This window comes from Myxocyprinus asiaticus, chromosome 50 (assembly GCF_019703515.2).
Source record: "Myxocyprinus asiaticus isolate MX2 ecotype Aquarium Trade chromosome 50, UBuf_Myxa_2, whole genome shotgun sequence".
NCBI classification, from domain to species: Eukaryota; Metazoa; Chordata; class Actinopteri; order Cypriniformes; family Catostomidae; genus Myxocyprinus; species Myxocyprinus asiaticus.
The window spans coordinates 19,608,961-19,629,717 of NC_059393.1; the positions used below are offsets into that span (position 1 = coordinate 19,608,961).

A 20,757-nucleotide genomic window follows, 5' to 3' on the forward strand; every position below is an offset into this window, starting at 1 on the left:
ATTATGCAATAATGGGTTTACAAAAGATTTACACAGAAATTCATACAAGTTTACATGAGAATGGTTTTACAAACAATTTGCACAAAAATTTGATAAAAGGAGTGGATGATATTCATTCATCATTTTACTCAATGTTTTTTTTTTTTTTTTTTTTTTTTTTTTAAACCAATCTACACAAATTTAACTTAAGGTTTGGGTTTCATTCATGCGACAATTTACGCATGAAAGTTTTACGAACAATTTACACAGAAATTTGATAAAAGGTGTGGATCACATTCATTTGCCAATTAACTCAAGGTTTTTTTTTACAAGCAAATTACACAATTTATTTAAGGTTTGGGTTGCATTCATGCAACAGTTTACACAGAAATTCATTCTAATCATGTTTCATGAATGAGGCCCAATGTTGGCATAGGAAAAGTCGCTGTTTGGATCATCTACTATGTATCATTTATCACATTCCTTCCAAATGATTCCGACTGGATTTGATTTCAGGCTGAAGTAAAATTCTGGGTTTAATAAGTGCACTGATGTGCATGGCTGATCATATGTTAAAGTCTTCATTCAGCCCCCTTAGAACAGACTTGAGCAGTGCTTCAACTGAAGGATGTCATCAGTATTCTTTACACAACATTGCAAATTAACATACAACCGCTTTTGTTTTCCACCTACAAAAATATCAGAGTATTTGTAGAATCTCATGACAGAAAGGTATGTTGCACAAGTAATATGTGTGTCATGCCACATCACTCTCTCTTTCTCTTTCTGTATCCTTTTTAGATTGATAAAGATACCAATCTGAAATACAGCCTGTCCACGGACAAAGAGCTTATCACGATAAGATCTTTGACATTGGGTAAAGTCACAGGTAGGCGCTTTAATTAAATTCCAAGTTTAAAGGGGTGGGTGTAGATAGAAGATCTTGCTTAACTGACTAATTTCTAAGCCACTTTTAGATAGTTTGATGGGCAAAAATCCTTTGTTTGGGCATGTTGACTTACTATTACAATGTACAATGTAGGGATGTTCAAAACTACATATTTTCAAAATCGACTAGTTGTTAGGTTGTCTGAATGGCTAGTATGTCTTAAGGAAGCCCTTTATACATTACGTTTTGTTTAGTTTTTTTTTTTTTTTTTTTTTAAGGTCAATGTTGTCTAGAATAAATTCAGATCAGATGTGTCTCTTATGGGGGGTTCATGTAGGACATGTTGTGTTTAAAAACAGCTAGAAAAAGAGCATCAGAATGGAACAGATCACAGGGGTCTCCACATTTTTTGTAAACATTTTTTAAAAGTTGAAACCTGATGTTGTCTTAAAATGCATAAAAAATGCACTCTGAAGAAACAGTGGGACACAACGCAATGCCCAAAGACATCTGTCGGCATGTTAAGATTGTTAGTTAAGATTAAGAACAATTTAAAAAAGTAGCGCAAACTGAATTCAATAACACATCTTTTGCGAACGGCCCCTTTAAGAATGTATTGATGCTAAACGCAGCTTTTCAATAGGATAACTGACAGATATTTGAAAAAATAAACAGGGTAAATATCTATACCTTTTATACAAACATTGAATATTTTACATATTAAAGCTATAAAAATACTTAAAAATTCTAGATAAACTCACTTGTTGACATCACTAACTTGCCCAATGTTGGATGACTAGTTAACCATCTCTAGTATCATAGAACGAATATAGGTTAGTCTGTGTGAAAGAGTATAGAACGTTATGTCCACCAATCAAATTTGAGGTACTGCATCCTTGTCTTTCATAGGCCGAGCTGGTGTAGATGAGGAGGTTCTCCAGGCTGGATCAAGAGGTTTTATTGGCTGCCTGTCATCAGTTCAGTTCAACCATTTGGCTCCTCTTAAGGCAGCCATACTAAATCGAGGAAGCTCATTGGTCAGTGTGCTCGGCAATTTAGTAGAGTCGAATTGCGGTGAGCTGGCAGATAAATCTTCATCCAGATCTTTATCAGGTTGGTATTAAGTCAAAGCTTGAACTCAAGGCACATTTAAATATCATTGCCATATTTCTTATTTAATTTATTCACAGATAATGCAGACATGGGAAGTAGAGGGAAGAAGCTTATGAACGCTGCCCAAAGCGACTCTGCAGTAATCGGAGGTAAGTACTGCTTTCCTGTACCTTTGTACTCCCAGGGCTTTTCAAAATCAAACAAGCTGTAAAATCAAACCTCAGAGGGCAATTTTGCCAGGATTCACATCACATGATGTGGTGTCATCTTTCATAAAGGCACCTAGGGTAATGAACAGGAGTGTGAAAGACTAAAGGCATGTTCACACTGACAGCAGTTTGCAATGACAAAGCGACTGGAAGGCATCCACTTTCAATTACAGTTGGCAATTTTAGGCGACATGAGCGACAGCAATTTAAAAAGTTAAGACAAGTTCACCTTTATGCAAACGAGCAGTGACACAATGTGCTGTCAGCCAATGGAAGTGCAGACAGTGCTGCTGCCTGATAAAGCACTTGAGTAAGAATGCCTAGCAACCAACAGTACAGAGATTTGATGACCTCTAGCGTTTTAATCACTGCCAGTGTGAACTCCCCTTAAATCGTAAAGTCTGCGATTGCATCAACACAAGCTGGTAGCCAGGGGCGAGCAACTATTACAAGTTCATCTCACCCTGTCTTTTTGAGATATGATACTTTTATTTTAAGAGTTTTGTTCTGCTTGGCTACGGCACAAAGAAAGACATGTAGCCCTCCATATAAAATGGTGACATTAAGGCCAGAAACTTTCCATTATGCAAGTAAACGTACACAAATACAATCGCTTGGCTAACACATTGCTAATGCATGGTCTGGATAAACATGATTAATGTTTGCTCTTGCATTACTGTGGTGGTAACAAACCTCAATACTCAAAGGAGCGATAGAGTTTCTTTCAGAAATCTGTGCCATTTCCCTGTATGTGTAATTCAGGTAAGTTCTTATAAAAACATTGACTTTACCTTATGCTCAGCAATATTCTCTTCAAACTGATGCTCCACCATGACAGTGGATGCCTTGAAGGAGAAAACTCACAGTAGAAGTGGAGAGTTCACATTATGTCCCTTAGAGCGTCTTGCGTCAATGTTAAGAATGCAACACGTACTCTCACTGTCTTAGGAATTGCGGTCACCAACGCACCAAAAAAAAAACGATTGCGTAGCTAGAAGCACCTAAGTTCACGTACTTGCATAGAATGTGTTTAGGCCGTAAGACCAAGGATTTACCTCTGCCAAACAATTGTCGACAATGGACTGAACGAATGTTCAGCTCTTGCATCAATGTTAAGAATGCAACATGTACTCTCACTGTCTTAGGAATTGTGGTCAACAATGCACCAAAAAAGCTCTTGCGTAGCTAGAAGCACCTAAGTTCACATACTTGCATAGAGTATGTTTTGGCCATTAGACCAAGGAGTTACCTCTGCCAAACAATTGTCAACAATGGACTGAACGAATGTTCAAACGGTAATGGTAAGTGCTCACCTTCCAACGTTCGGCTTTTAGCAAATCATCAAGGACTACTGGGCGAACATAACATAATTAATATTCATGAGCAATGCTGAGTTTTAGATTGTATGGATCATCTCTACGTCCTGTCTGGTATTATGTCGGTTGTACTTCTTTATTGGGATTTCTGCAGCCATTTGTGGAAGCTTTCATCCAAAGTTTATCGATCAAACCTTATGGGGTTTGAACCTACAACCTTTCCATTGCCAGCCCAGATATCTAACCACTAGGCCACACCACCTCAAAGAGAATGTCTAGCCAACAGTTATCCATATATTTATTCTCTTTCTCCCTTAGGTTTGATAGCAGCAGTAGTGCTCATTACCCTCTGCGCTGTGGCCATCATGACCCATTTCCTCTACCGTCATCGACACAAACGCACTCAGCAAATGCCCGCTGTCAAGGAAAAAGATCGGCAGCCCAGGCCAGAGCTCAGATACAGGGCTGAGCTGGACCTCCACTGTGCCATAAGAGACAGCAGGAAGGAATACTTCATCTGACCTGTGCCGTCCAACCTCATGACCCCAACTGAGCCGCTCTGATCCTGCCTGCGGTGCCAAACCAGTGGACCGGGGTTGGGGAGTCTGCTGAGCCTTGTGGACACAGCCAGTGCCCTTCACCCTCCAAACCACTCTACTTTTCATTCAGAAATCAGGGAACAAATTCTACTACTGCAGATTTTAGTGCCCTTGATAGGGTCCCAGGTAGGTCAAGTGGACGAAATGGGCCCGAATTGAGGCATGGGATTGTTAGTGCCTCATGAACTAATATAGGATAACACCACTTTGTATTGCAGAGCCAAGGCAACCCTGATCGTATTTCTACGTACAAACGGCAATGATACAGATATGACTGTTGGATTATGCCATACATGCATTGGCAGAATGGTGGATTTCAAAAGACCGACTCAGTCTTCATAACAGTGGTTCTTTGCTGTGTTTTTTTTTTTTTTGTTGTGTTTCCGAGAATTAGAAGATCAGGTGGCTTCAAATCTCTGAAGCTTTACACAAACATGGCCTTCAGCCCTCTCTTGCTTTCAGGGCTAATTATTTAACCAGACAACAAAGAGATTAAGGAATCATTTGTGCTCACACACATGCGAGTCATTCTGGCAGACAAGCAAACACACAACGGTCTCCAGTCTGTGGACTGTGGCGAATCAAGCGGCTCTGGTGCAGGACTAATCCAGCACGAATGGTCTTGTTCAGCGACAGGCGAGCACAATGTAGTGATGCAAATAAAGTGGGTGATGTTACCAGTAGGTTTCTGTTTTTTCCTCCTGCTTTTTCTCTATTTCTTCTTTATACATTCACTCCCTACTTACAGTATTTTATAGACAACATATAACTTTCATATTTTTACATTTTTGGGCATAAGGCTATGGTTTACTTTGTTTTTCAGCATGCCGTTGCATCTTGCACACAGGGGAGTACACTCTGTTGATTGCGAGCCTGCAAGGAAGTGTTTGAGATGTGCACAGATGACGCACACCATTACATGAGGCTAGAAAACTAGGAATGTTCGCGGACTGTGTTGATGACAAAATTTACATCACACGCACTGTGTGCAAGACATAGCGGCATGCAGAAAACCAAAACATACTTTAGCCATTACAGTATGTACTAGATTACATGGTTGGGGTTGAAAAAAAGACATATATACGAAAATAATTCATTTCTGATTTCCTGTTGACTTAAAGGATGAAACGTATGCCTTTGCAACCCATTCATTTTCATGATGTGACTTATTTGGAGGTATACAGAATATACAGCAGGAAATAATGTAGGGGAGGACTTGATTTCATGCATTGGGATTTGATTGGATCATGACCACTGGGCTATGTTATTATTGGTTGGCATTCTTATTCCCGGCCCATATGGCTTTGTTTACGTCAGCAGAAAAGTAATTTCAGGGATATTTGTTAAGAAAGTAGGCCTGCATAGTGCCAATTTTAATGCTGTTTTTAAAGACCCCATAAAAAGGTTTGGTGCGTGTCATTTATTTTATCCAGTAGAATTTAGCTTGTCAAAACCATGATTTAGCATTTGCTATTGCTGGCCAGTGGCAGGTGGTCCATATTTTGGTCTGTTTTACCAGAAGAGAAAGACTGTTTTAAATGTGTATATCTGCTAAAGGTGTTTTTCTTTTTCTTTTTTTTTTTCTTTTTTTTTTTTTTTACAACTTTTATGGGCACAAAAGCATATAAACGGCCTCAAAGCTAACTGACATGGACTAAAAGGTGTAGTTTGCCCAATAATAAAAATTCTGTCATCATTTACTCAATGTTCCAAAACTGTTCATTGTTCCAAAACCATATGACAAATAAGGAGGATTAAATGACAGAATTTTACATTTTTGAGTGAACTATCCCTTTAAGTGCTCAAACAACAACAACAACAACAACAACAACAACAACAAAGCTTTCTTCCGACTTCAAACTCTCAAAAAAGGCCTCTAGTCTATGAATAAGTGAGAAATAAAAACGCTGTCAACCTTTTAACTGTGGAGTCTGAGCAGAAATATAGTTTTCTTTCCCAGAACATGAAGTTTCCATAGAATCCAAGAAGTGCATCACACTAGGCTACAATAAACTTACAGTGGGAATATGAGAATTAATTCTGTTCTGGGCGAGACCTGATTCTATCCCATTATATTTTACAGGAAGTGAGTAATGGGGCCAAAATATCATTCATATCCTTTTAAAGGTTGCCTGGTCTGAACCTCAATTATGGATTAGATCATATTTATGATTTAAGATACCTTTATGAGATCAAATCCAACTATAATTGGTTTCCAGACTCAAAAAACGTTCTTAACAGGAGGAAAACATTCATAAAAGTAAGGGTCATGATGTTTAGATTCCTCCGATAATACCATACAATGCATCAGAGCGAAGCTTCAAGGCAGTATCCAATCATCGCTCCACCCAACCCCCTCATTTGTCATTTTCAGTGGCGTCAGGACAAAGAATCAGTAATGCTAGATATTTATCTAGCGGTGATCTATGTAAATGTCATTCCTGTGATGGCATGGTGATGATAGATCCTCGCTCAAACAGCCCTGGGCTCAGATCTGAGTCCGATCTGCTGCTAAATCCATCTTGGCGTGGATAAACACCAGCCGGAATGTCGTACTACAACCAGCCCTTTCATCTCATTAGATTTCAGGGCATCTCACTGAGGCAGTGAATCTTGAATATCAGATATTTATACTTTAAAAACTGACTCAAAGCAAGAAAGCTTCCCCAACAATTTCAGCCACCCAGAGAATGTTTGAGATATGATGTTGTGGTTTTACTGGAAGCACAGACTTGCAAACTTTTAAATGGTGGTACATCGATTGTATTTGGAGATCTGAAGTTGTCACACATTTCTGCCGTAACATGAAATGGCATTTGCAACACATTTAACTTTAGTTATCTGACATGTTTTTGGAATAAAACAAGATATTCAATGAGAAAAAAATTGGACTGGACTTGATTTTATCCATTGGGAATTAATAGAGTAGTGAAAAATGGCCGTTGTGTACCAGAATGGAGCCAGGTCGAAGTTGAAGGGGAGAGGTTGAAAAAGTAAAGTTAAAAAGAAAGAAAAGTTAGAAAAAGTAAAAATAAAGGCCAAACTATACTTTGTTTTTGAACAAAATATACAGTAAAAATTTAGTTTTCCAAGCGCCCTTACATCTCACACACAGTATGCATGACGCACATTTCGTCATCAGCACAATGGCAGCCTAGTTTTTTTAACAGGCCACGCCTGCCGTTGACTGTGCTAAAGACTTTCACAAAGCAGTCATAGTGTGCATGCGACGAACGCAATCGTGTGCGCTCACGGTCTAAACAGTATACTTTAAAAGGCTGAGCACTCAATTGTGTGCGAGACATAATGGCACGCAGAAAAGTATACTCTAGCCTTAAGAGAGATGCGCCACGTATTAAGTAGTTGTTTTTTTTATTATTATTATTAAGCTACAATGCAGACGTGCAAACGTTATGATGGTACATTAATTATATAAGAAGAACTGAAGCTGTCAGACATTTCTATCAGGCGGGACTCAACGTAAATCCAGTAAATATATTTTAAGTGTTCTGATTTAACACTGAAAGCTGGAATATAAAGTAGTAGTTGCTATATTTTGAAAGATCTAAGTGTCGTGTTTGTAGCCATGGCAGTTCTTTAATGACATTTTGTAGATGTTCCAGTTGATGTCACGTAAGGCACACAGCGCTCTTTCTCACTAAAGAGCTAGAAGAGATACAGAGAACATACAGCACACCAGATAGTACTTACAAATAACACAGACCTTTCACAGCACCTTGTGTTCCAACTGTATCTGAACAAAATTAGCTGCATTGCCTCAGCTGAATGTAACGGACCTGTTTGAGATTCTTGCGATTGCTTGGCAAACGTTGTACAATCGTATCACGTGCTCTTGCGTTGCTGTGTTCCGTCAGTACTCAATATGGAGTTAAATGTCTGTGCCATTAAACTGTATATGTTGTTATTCTGCTAGCTAGCTATATACGTTGACAGTTTAATTAACTTGTGCAGCAAGATTATTTTCAAACTATTGCTATGCCATGACCATAATTGACCTGAAAGAAACAAATCACCATAGAGGAAGGCAGTTTATGCTAACAGCGCCCCTTGTGGCAATTCTGAGAATGTAATGCATAATTGCATAGCATTACGAATTGCGCTCCAATGCAATTTCGGAATGCAGCAACACATGAAATTGAGCTTGCATAGCTAAAAGCGTTTGGGTTCATGTTCTTGGGTAGAGTATGTTTTGGGCTTTGTGGTTTAAAAAAACAAAAACAAAAAAAAAAAACAACAACAACAAGATGACAAAAACAAAACAAAAAAAAACATGAATTTATACATGAATCAGAACTCACACACTGACTATGTTATGGACATAATATACAGTTTTCCAATGAGTATTTATTTTAAGCTTGTTTTCTATGGTTAGAATTACACAGATGTATTGTATACAATTGTTTATTTAATAATAAAAAAACAGCTTTATGTGCTGTGTCTCATTTTTGTCTAACCAGGACACTTATCGGCATATCAGGAACAGTAATGTTAAAATATATCTCGACATGCATTGAGAATCTGTCTCGGTTTTGACAGGAACTAGCAATGACTGTTGTTCTCATGGGCTTACACTCATTAAGCAAGTGTCAAGTGTTAGAAATGGCTCTTAAAATAGTTTTTTTAAGCTGCATAAAGACCAAAAAAGATGAAAAAATTTGGCTTTCATTCTGGGTGAGTTTAAGAGAGTTACACATGTCCTAACTAGGCATGGCATGTTTTGTTTTGAGTGTTAAGGGAATAGTTCACCCAAAATTGGTCGCTGAAAATTACTGGTGGGAAACTCTTGGGGGGAAGTTTCCAGGCATTTGGAGTTGAGGCCATATATATATATATATATATATACAGTATATGCAAAGTAGTCACAATGCATCTATGTTAAATATAAAGCTACAGTATATAGAGAGGAATTTCTGACCAATCGGATTTCACAAAAAAAAAAAAAAAAAAAAAAAAATATATATATATATATATATATATATATATATATATATATATATATATATATATATATATATATATATGTCATAACTCTTTGGGACCAAAACTCAGATTAACATGGATTAACATGGATTTTTGGAGTTTTTTGAGAGTCTAATAATATTTCTATCCTCACTGAAAATTAAATGCTGCAAAAACAACAAAATCACAGCCAATCAAATATATTCAGTGTTTGAAATACATCTGCTGCCTGCCAGGAACAAACCCAGGCACCTTTGTACAATGGGCACATTGAGAAGGATTTTGGACCAATGACGTTTCACTATGGACGGAGCTTCCCAGCATGACACAACAACAATAGAAACCAAGCACCTATCAAAGTAGCTTTATTAATTATTAATAATTAATCATGCAATGTCTTTGACTTTTGCAACTGTTTTGGACAAAATCTCAGTTTAAGATGGAAGATTATTTATTAGGGCATGGTCTTAAGGCTAGGGCCTTTGTGAAAACCGGGAGTTCATAGCAAATTTGCCACAAACTTGCCACAAATTCGCCACTTATCATTTTTACATGCTAATGTGCTTTGCAGAAAACTTGCGGCAAATTGTCTATTGTTGCCAAAGGTTTGCTGCAGGTTCACCACTACGGTGAAGAGCTGCAAACTTCTGGCAAACATTTACGGTGAATCACATGTATGTGAAAATAACTAGTGGCAAATTAGCTGGAAATTTGCGGCTAGTTTGCCAGAACTCTAGATTTTTTGTAAGAGGAATATTTCTTGATGCTTTTTTAGCACAGTCAACGGCAGATGCATGCTGACGATGCGCAAAGATGCGGACTGTTCACGTGTCTAGAAAAACTAGGCTGCACTCGGACTGTCCCCGCGTGCTGTGCTGATGACATAATTTGCGTCATGCACACTTTGCTACAGACGTCCTGGCACGCAAGAGAACCGAAATATGCTTTGGAGTTTAGACAGCCAAAATGTACTTACATGCTGAACTTTAATGCTAGCGTTGATTCTCTTTTAAAACAAAGTTTCATCGAGAGCATATGTATACATTTTCTCGAAATGAAATCACTGACCGAGAATCAGCTTTCTATCTACTATAGTGAATTTAATTTCAGTTGAACCTATCGGAGTCTTATCCAAGTTTCTTGCTACAAATGCAACAACTCTTGACTGGGAGGCTTCAGATGCTGATATGGAGAGAAAAGAGAAACAAATCAAGCTCCGTTAAAAGCATTTGGAGGAGAGTTAAACATCCAACACTGATAGATTGCTCCGTGTGGAGCCAGCACTTCTGAGACTGTATCAGGTATCTTGGTGTCATGGAAAATAAAGCACAGGTAAATGTATATCAGTAATTCAGAATCTCTAATGCAGAAAGACAGACAGAAAGGGATACGGTGTCAACAGCAACCATCTAACAAGTTGTAGGACAAAAGGTTGAGTATCAACTAACACTGAGAAAATGGTGGCCTCTTTATAGTTCTGCTTTTTCACTCTGTTGTGGAGGATGATAAGACTGGATTCGTGTCACCATTTCAAGTGACTCATTTTCACTGTTGTCTCTTTCCAAGATCCAAAATTAATATTTCCATATGGGCAGACAATCACCCCTGAGTTATGCGTTTTCTCTGGCTTATCTGGTCAGGCGATGAGTGTTTTGTTAGTGCATAAATATACATTAAACAAATTAAATCATGTAAAAAGCATTTCTGAAAAGGAGAAAAAAAATTCAAACATGGGTTCCTCACAAAGCTTCCTTGGTCTAGTCTTTGTTAGAAGCCTTGATAGAACTTTAGTCTTGTTTTTATTATTATTCGAACTGAGTTTTCTTTTGAGATATCTTTGTTCACTCTGCTGTTGTCATTTTAGATACTATCAGATTTTGACTGCTGATTATTGATATAATGTCAGGGTGAACACACAATTAGCCAATACCAAGTAAAAACTCTTAAAAGAGTTTCAGTTTAGAAAGTATATTAAAGTGTTTAAATTAGCACTAAATGGAAAACAGTGAATTGTGTTTACTGAAGCAACACTGAGCTGGAATGGTCTCATTCAGTTTGCTGTCTCATTCAGCTAAATTGTATTATTGATTATCCAATGGGACTAAATTGTATTGGTTAACTAATTTTACATTTTCTGAAGAAAATAAGAGTGGTTTTTGCCTGTGCAAAACTCATCGCCAGGATGCTAGGATGTTTTCGGAGGTTTGCCAGGGTATTGCTAGAGTGTGTGTTTGCTAGGGTGTTTGGGTGGCTGCAAGGCGGTTACTTACAGGCCCAAGTAAAAGAGTGTCTGATATTCTGGTAACTAGACATGGTTTGGGTTCCGCCATCAATGTCAATCTATGGGATTATTATTATTATTATTATTTTACATTTGTAGGTAACTCTAAAGGACATATTTCTTATGTAAAATGGATTTAAATGGAAGTTTTTGAACATGAGCATGAGCTCTTGATAATCTCAATTTCTGAAGAAGAAACAAAATGTCACATTCACCTGCATCAGAGCTCAACACGTTTGCTAAAATGTGTTATAATTGGCAAAGTTCATTATCTATTGTAGTCATCTCTAGTGCCATGTTGCTAATAGCTTCTCTTCCCTCTACAGTGTGATGATTAGCAATTAGCAGTTTTGTGTTTATATTCAACCCCAATTTCGAAAACGTTGGAACAGTATAGAAAATGCTAATAAAATCAAAAAGTAATGATTTATAAACAGTGAAGGGGTAATGTGATAAAAGTAACGTGTGTTACATAATCAGATTACTTTTTTCGAGTAACGAGTAAAGCAATATTATTTATTTTAGACCATAATATCAGAGTTACTTTTTAAAATAAAGTAACGTGTTGCTTTTGTACTCCTCTACTGTCCCTGTATTACGAGAACTCATGAGTAAAAGTGTGAAAACTTCAGGGAGGAGACGTAGTACATGATGGGCATTGTGTTTCTATAGAGTGTGAGGCTAGAGACTATTTAGCAGATAGAGAGATGAGTTCACTTCTATTTAAATGAATGGGAGAAATTAGAATGCCCAACCAAGAAGCTCAAGCACCCAACAGTCAGTGGATGCAGAAAGGAAGTCCCACCTTGCAGGTAAAAGAGCCAGTCACCTTTTAGATACAGACATCGCCTGTCAATCAACTCGCTAATGGACATGCGCATTATGTGTGTTAGCGTAATATGAGGTCAACATTCAGTTGAGTGAAACACGATTGATTCATGTGTTACTACGCACTGCATTAAAAAATCAGTAAACACATTTAGGCAGAGGGATTATAAGACTAGTCTTCATAGTCTACATGGGCCTTTGAAGTTGCGGCGTCTGTACGCACCGTGGATCAACACAAAACAAGCATGCACTGAGATGACTTAAGTGAAAAATATTCTTTTATTCATCAGACTTATTCCTTGAATATGTTAGGCTGGCATTCCTCACTGAATTTTATCCTGACTTTTGAAAAACATCTTAAGTTGACTCAATGGGCACAGCACATGATGACATATATGATGCAGGTTCAAGTGTTGGACTTTGCTGCTTTAGGTAAGACAGTGGTTATTCTTCATTATTCATATTGGCTGCCATGTTGATGGAAAAACAAATCATGCATGTTCATTCTTTATTATAAATATGACTTGAAGACCTACTTTCTAAATATCTGTTTGTTTACTATGTTGTTTTGACATGAGTGTTGTACAGTAGCTAGCATGACCTGCAATGTCTCTTGTACGCAATGCATGGCTTATTTGTATGGAATGCATAGCATAGCAGAAGAGAAAGTAGCTGTGAGAAAAAGTAACGCAAAAATAACATAACGCATTACTTTCCATAAAAAATAACTTTTTATTTAATTAAGTAACTTTTTTAAGGAGTAGCGCAATATTCTAACGAGTTACTTTTAAAAGTAATGTTACCCAACACTGTTTATAAATTCAATTCACCCTGTGCTATATTAAACTTAAAACAACTTGATGTTTCACCTTGTGAAACCAATTGTTTTTGTTTGTTTGTTTGTGTGTTTGTTTGTTTTTTAATATACATTCATTTCAAATCGGATGGCTCCAAAAAAGTTGGAACAGTCGAGTGTTTACCACTCTGTAAGATCACCACACATAGTATTTCTAACACTTATTAAGTATTTGGGCACTGAAGACACAAGTTTATTAAGTTCAGAAAGAGGAATTTTCCCCCAATTCATTCATTATGCAGGTCTTCAGCTGCACAACTGTACGGGGTCTTTGTTGCCGTATTTTGCACTTTATAATGTGCAAAAAATTCTCATTTGGAGACAGATCAGGACTGCTGGCAGGCCAATCTAACACCCGCACTTTCTGCTTACATAGCCTTATGCTTGAGATCCGGGCAGTATTTAATTTGATGTTGTCCTGCTGGAAAATGCAGGGATGTCCCTGGAAAAGACAGTGTCTGGATGTATGTGTTGTGCAAGATGTGCGAGTTACCCATGCCATGGGCACTGACACACCCCTGGCCCATACAGACACTGGCTTTTGGACCTGACACTGATAACAGCTGGGATGGTCCTAACCTGGCCCTGAGAACACATCGACTGTTTGTTTCCAAAAAACATTTTAAATGTGAACTCGTCAGACCACAATACCAAATTCAACTGTTCTACTTTCCATCTCAGACGAGACCGAGTTCAGAGAAGTTGGTGACGCTTCTGGACATTGTTGATGTATAGCTTCTCCTTTGCATAGTAAAGTCTTAACTTGCATCTGTGGATGCAGCGGCGAATGGTGTTGACTGACAAAGGTTTACCAAAGTATTCCTGAGCCCATGTCATGATAGCCATTACAGACGAACTTACAGAGCATGCTCAACTTATTGAGAGTGAAAATAAAACTTATTTTGATTGAGCTCAAATCTACTGCAAGAGAATGCAAAACTTCTGTGAGGGAACATGATGGTTTTTAAGACTGTGACATCTGAGGGATTTGAGATCATGCACATTCAGAAGTGGTTTTCCAGCAGGACAACACCAAACCACAAACTGCCCAGATTACAAGTGCATGGCTGTGTAAGCAGAGAGTGCAGTTGCTAGATTGGCCTCACTTTAGTCATGACCTGTCTCAAATTGAGAACTTGTGGTGCATTATGAAGAGCACAATATGGCAATGAAGGCCCCATACAATTACCCATACATCTGCATAATGCAGGGGTGCTCACACTTTTATGGTACGAGATATGCTTTTTCAAAATGCTATTACAGTAAGATCTACCATGCACAATTTACTGTAAATATACATTGTAGGCAGTGTCATCTCGATACCAACATTTCAGTAGTTGGAACCAATACCAGTGAAATTTGATGATTCTCAGTGTAAAAACAAATCCTGACTAATTTGTTAATTAGGTAAACATTGTTTCAAGTTCTCCAGTAATTTTTAAAGACAAGGAAGTCAGTAAGAAAATAAGAACAAATGAACAAATTAAGAAAACAGAGCTTTACATTTCTAACAGCTGTATCAATTATTCAAGTAAACATTCTTACATTCTCGAGGATTACAGGTCTTCACTGTATGATTATAATACATTCATATTTTATTTTAAAGCTACTGAAGTTATCCAGCCAAGAGCAATGGATGGTTTACTTGTTTTCTTGATATTGTTGTTAATATTAATGACATAGACATTGGCAGGTCTATTAGGCTGCATTTACACTGCAAGTTTAATGCACAGATCTGATATTTTGATACAAATCAGCTTTTTTGGTCCTGGTCTTTACGCTTACTTCAGACATAACTGGCTGTGTATTTATACCTCGCTAAGTCATTTTGAAATGTATTTGACAATCACACAGGTGCGTATCCGCATTACCGTGAGCGCTCTCACAAATCAAGAGACAGGGAGACACAGTTGTCTGTAAGACAGTGCGTTTCTGAAATGTAGGATGGCAGGGGAAGAATCATTTATATTCATGAGGAAAGTGATACCCAATTGGACAATTCAGTAATATTTATTATGAAAGCGCTACCTGATTGGTCAGAGAAACTATAGCCCTACCCATAATCGTAACTGTAACCAATCAGGTAGGGATTTCCTCATAAATATGAATGAGTTTTCTCCTGCCATCGACGTAATGAGCACCCCTAGCATAATGGATGAACGGGGGGAAATTCTGCTAGTTAAACTTAACCATTTTTGTTATTTGTTTCCAATATATTTACATGCCCCTTGCGGAATTAATCATGAAACGTGTTTCTGAGAGGGTGTTGGTGAAATGTTATGAGCATACAGATGGGATATAACCGAAGCAGAATAGATGGCAGGCGTTGAGGCCACATATCAGCTTTTAATTTAAGGCTGGGCCTTCAACCAGTAATTTCATTCAAATGAGTCCAAGAGCCGAGTTGAACTCAGCCGTAACTATCTCGCACCATCACTCAAAGCTGCAGAATCACTCTACCCCCCCACCCCCCCTCCCACCCCCACCCCTCTCTCTTTGCCATGATGTACGACCTCTCTTGCCAAATCGATCATCTCTCTAGTTCTCTGTCTCCTGCCTAAAACTCTTGCCTCTCAGCTCAGATCAAATCCAACTAATGGCTTCATGCCGCTATCATTTATAAATGCGCACCTCTGGTATTCTTTCCTACTCCCTTCTTTCTTTATATTTTTATCTCTTTATGCCCCCACCCCCCTTCCAAAGGTGAAGGGCATATCATTCATAAATCAAAATGTCACCATTTGTTGACAGACATGGATTAGGGAGGCTTGATTTAATGCTAAACAGAACAGTGTGTTTGGGATTGGGTAAGTAAATATTAATCTGCTTGACAACAGAGAATCATACAGCACTGACAGGTGTAATGGATGTGGGAAGAAGATGGATATATTTATGAAGGATGGAGCTAAATACTTTTTTTAGCAAGTTTTTTAATCAAAGAAACGACACAAGGTTCTCCTATTCCACTTTAGATGGCACTTACCATGAGATGTTTAACCTTCAAGAACATGATCACATGAGATGTCGACATGTTGATACCGAGTGTTACGGTACCTTGACCTCAACCCCATTCTGTCGAATTACTATGAAATACCATCTTCATCTGACATTTTTGCATTAATTCAAATGTGTTTACCTTTCACTGTTGTGCTATTGAGCCTCAGAGACATGGGTTCTAGTCTCATGGAAATTGGAAAGTAATCGTGTTCTCATAATCAATGGTGAGTGTGATTTGGGGGTTGCATTTTTTTCCTCTAAGATTACTTTTTACTCTACTTACGGTTAGGTTTAGGGTTACAAATATAGCCAAAAGTATCACTCAGTAGGTGTCAGGTAGTCTGGGACCAAATACTGGTTTATAGTTATTGATAAACTTGTATTTTCCATTAATTAAAGTAAAAATACATTTGAGTGTGAATATTTCTTACAATAACTTTGTTAAGAGGTTGAATCAACCTGGTCTCATAGAATGAATGTTACTCTATATACATTTTTGCAAACTGACTTTTACATGCTGCTTTCTATGTTTCGCTGCAGTTTCTAGATGAAATGAACACTAGAAGCGCTACAACAACTGTGCGTTTTATTCATTGTTACACAAATCACGAGTACAATTGCTGATTATGACTTTATAAAAACGTATTTTTCACTCTTTTATTCACCCCCTGCTATGTTATCAAAACACTTTTACATTCACGCTTCATTTCAAAAACAATATATTTTTACACTTGCGTTTTTACACTTGCGTTACAGACCCACCTACATATACACACTTATTCCTTCACCATTAGCTTGTTTGGTAGCTCACTTGAAAGAGCGTTGGACTTTGAACTCGACAACTGCAGTTTGAGACCAGCCAAAAACACATGAAAGAGAAAGTGTCATAGAAACTACACAAAATGACGACATTGCTTCAGTAAATGTATTTCTTCATTATATTTTATTTGAATTAGCATTTTAAAACAATATCGGTTAGGTGTTGGTAAGGGTAAGGACGTCTGTTTTGTTAAACTCTCATTTATCTTTTCGGACACTATTGGTTAGGATTAGGTTAAAGTTTTAGGTTAGAGGGGTACATTTTACTTATTAAAACCTCCGTCTAAAATTCACCTTAAAAACCGTGTCTGATCACAACCTCATTTCGCTCAGTTTTGGTGCCCCCCACTGGACATTTCACTTGGAAACTACAGCCAAACGTGCAATGAAGCACGTGATTTCAGTTTTGTAAAAACGTTGGAATGTTCACGTAAATTTCATGAGACCAGGCTGGGTTGAATGGTTGAGCTTGGTGAATGTAGACAATGGAATTTGATGTGTTTAATCTAGCTACTTTCCATACAATGTTATATTTATTTAAATTATACCAAATCTATAATTTTATAGTTGTAATTTTTGCAAAAACTGAATGTAGAGCCGAGGAGGGCGGGCCCGGGCCGGAATGACGCACGCCCGGTCCCCAATCAGCCTGATGGGGCGCGCGAGGGATAAAGGCGGCAGGGGACGACAGTTCGAGAGAGAGAGAGTTACAGGCAGCTGTACTGTGTGTTTATGGTTGTGTGTTTTTGGTTAAGTTTATTATTAAACTATTATTTATATTCTTAAGCCGGTTCTCACCACCTCCTCCTTTCCCTCGAACCGCCTCACACTGAGCTTCTCATGGTTCCAGCAAACCTAGTGGTTCATCACAATTTCACAGTTCAACTAGACTCGTCAATGATTACACTGTCCAGGAAAGCTAGAAATTTTGGTGTTGTGTTCAACGATCAATTGAACTTCTCGGACCACAATCCAAGGACAGCCCAATCATTCAGATTTGCTTTGTACAACATTAGGAAGATCAGACCCTTCCTCTCTAGCATGAAACACAATTCCTTGTCCAGGCTCTCGTTTTATCCAGACTGGACTACTGCAATGCTTTTCTGGCAGGTCTTCCTGCATATACAATCAAACCTCTGCAACTGATCCAGAACATGGCATGATTGGTATTCAACGATCCCAAGAGAGCGCATGTCACCCCTTTCTTCATCGAACTGCACTGGCTGCCATTGGTTGCTCGAATTAGGTTCAAGGCATTGATGCTTGCTTAAGCCGCCTTTTCACTGTATCTGACAAATGACAGACAATAGACCGGAAGTCATTCATTTCCAATGGAAAGTCGCACGGGGGCTGTGTGAGGTTCTGACCATCTCCTGATGTGACATTTTCAGATCCGATTTGAGCCACGGCTGCGTTAAAATATTTCAACTCGTGCGACTAGACCGTATGCGACCGCCTGACCGGAAGTGATGTATTCATGCAAAACTATCAGTGTGAAGTGAGAAATATCAATAGATTTTGTCCTAAACTTTTTTCTTAATGCCTGCTACTTCTGTATTTTGGACAATTAATAATGTAGAAGTCAGAAATGATTGTTTTCATTGCAAATATCACAAAAAGCTTTTGGAATTACAGTAAACGTGTGATTAAATGTGTACATGTGTCATTTATTTCTGCACAGGCAAAACCTACATATTTAAAATCACATCTATGATTTTCTGATTTATATTTGCTGAATTAGGGTTGTTGTTGCTGTTAATTATTATAATATTAACTATAAAAACAGCAATAATGATAAATAATATTATTAATAATACTATTCTGAGTGAATATTAATCCTGAATTTTATTTAATTCATTCATCTGCTCAACAAAATCACACATAGTAATGCCATTCTGAGGAAAACCTTTGGTAGTTTCTCCTTCAATTAACAAAATCCATTGTCATCAAAATGACAATTCATCACGACTGCCACTAGGGGGAGAATTACAACAGTCAATGCGAATGTCGGAGACAGTGAAAAGGCGGATTTACAGAACAACCTCTGGCTCTGCACCCCCCTATCTTCACTCACTACTTAGGTCTATGTGCCCTCCAGAAGCCTACGATCTGCGGTTGAACGGCGCTTCGTGGTGCCATCTCATAGAAACACAAAATCATTTTCCTGGACTTTCACATGAGCAGCTGTTTGTCTAGCTCTCAAAAAAACTCCTAAAGACACAGCTCTTTCGTAAGCACTTGACCCCCTCCTAATAATGCACTCTCTGTTAAAAAAATAAATAAAAAATGTTCCTCTGTCTCTCACTATGAGATTTCTGCCTATATTAAATAAAGTAATGGGACACCAAACCCTTTTGTTGGAAAGTTCCAAATACATTTTTATACTTGTTTACTAGGGCAATGAGTTCCATATGTGTTCCAGAATTATAACTTTAATAAACATTTTGTGCCAATACGAAGACATATTTATTAAGAATTGCAAAATTAAAGTTTATCTGGGGTGCCATTCTTATCAAGGCTGTTTGATGGTCTTTTAACCTTTAAACCAATTTCTCTTCAAGTTCTCTGCCCCAACATATGCTGACACTAAGATGTTTCTGCAGAACAGGTGGAGAGAAGTAGAACATAACCCAATATGTAATTGAAAGAAGAGACAAACATCTGTCTCAGTGCCATCTCAGCTCAAAAACTCCTTGCCGTTTCTCCCTCACACAAACACATAATACAGAGTAGCGATAGGGCAAACTAAACTGCTCTATAATCACACAGGAAACTAGTCTGTCAGCCTAGCTGCTCCTGAAATTATACGAAACGTAAAGTACAAAATTAAAGAAAAGAAAAGGTAACATTTTTTAAACTTCAAAAAAACAAAACAATTTGGGTGTTATGCTGTAGGTCAATTCCCTCCAAAAGAAATTCAGTTTGTTTTTCATATTTGGATATTTGTCAGTATTTAGCCCGTGGCCAGCTTTATAAAACAGCAGAAAGATGCAAAGATAGAGGAGCAGATGATGAACCTTCCGAGAAAGAATAGGGGAATGCTGAATAGGAGATAAGCATCTTTTTTTATTTGCTTGAAGAAAATGTCAGGAAGGTGTAAATAATGCAGCAATGCCTGTAATACCAGTAATGATTGTAGGAAATGAAAATAATCATCTGCAAAATGAATCACCATATTTATGAATCATGCGGCTTTTGGATATGATCTAATTTTACATACAGTGCAATTTAATTTAAGGTATTTTGAAGCTCTAAATCAAGACTGGACTTGGACTCAAATCACAACACTCTCTATTCAAGGTGTTAAATGAGTTGCAAAAGAAAGACAAGAAAATGACTCCTTTACAATGCAAGACTCTTGAATTGTTAAAGTATTCCCTAAGCTCAACGTGAATAAATGAGCACATTTATACAGACATGCAAAAAAGACCAGCTGCTCATTCCTCTGTTCTCTTCTTAGCTATTTCCTTCACAACTAGATGAAATGGAACTGCATTTAGTGTTTCGTTTGGTGAGAGTTTTCGTTAGGCAGTTCATGGTCAAGGCTTTGGGAGACTATTTAACCTAGAAGCAATGTTGATTATGCAGAATTTTATACTAATGTTGTAGTTAAATGTATAGTTAATTGTATTTCAAAAAACAAAGTAACACAATCTCTCATGTGAGTAAATTCAACTATTTAAAGTCTGAATGAAATGGCATTCTCAACTAGTGCCCGACAGATATATCGGTCGGCCGATATTAAGTCGCCACCACTTTGGTTGTTTTTACATGTTGTCACAACAGTCAAGTGAGAGAAGTCGACCATACAATTCAGAGTTTCAAACTTGTTATTACGAGTTTGACAAACGTGAGCAGTTTTTACTAGTAGTGCAACAGTTTATCATGGCA

The 20,757-nt window shown here is 37.8% G+C and overlaps 1 protein-coding gene across 1 annotated transcript in view; it reads left to right on the plus strand.

The window, feature by feature from the left end:
* LOC127438762 (contactin-associated protein-like 5) overlaps positions 1-4,890 on the plus strand; it is a 102,526-nt gene extending 97,636 nt beyond the window's left edge. The window contains exons 21-24 of the mRNA XM_051694589.1: positions 781-868; positions 1,778-1,981; positions 2,059-2,130; positions 3,825-4,890. Coding sequence (XP_051550549.1) covers positions 781-868; positions 1,778-1,981; positions 2,059-2,130; positions 3,825-4,027 — 567 coding nt within the window. The 3' untranslated portion in view covers positions 4,028-4,890. The remainder of the gene's footprint in view (positions 1-780; positions 869-1,777; positions 1,982-2,058; positions 2,131-3,824) is intronic.
* Positions 4,891-20,757: the final 15,867 nt, after the last annotated feature.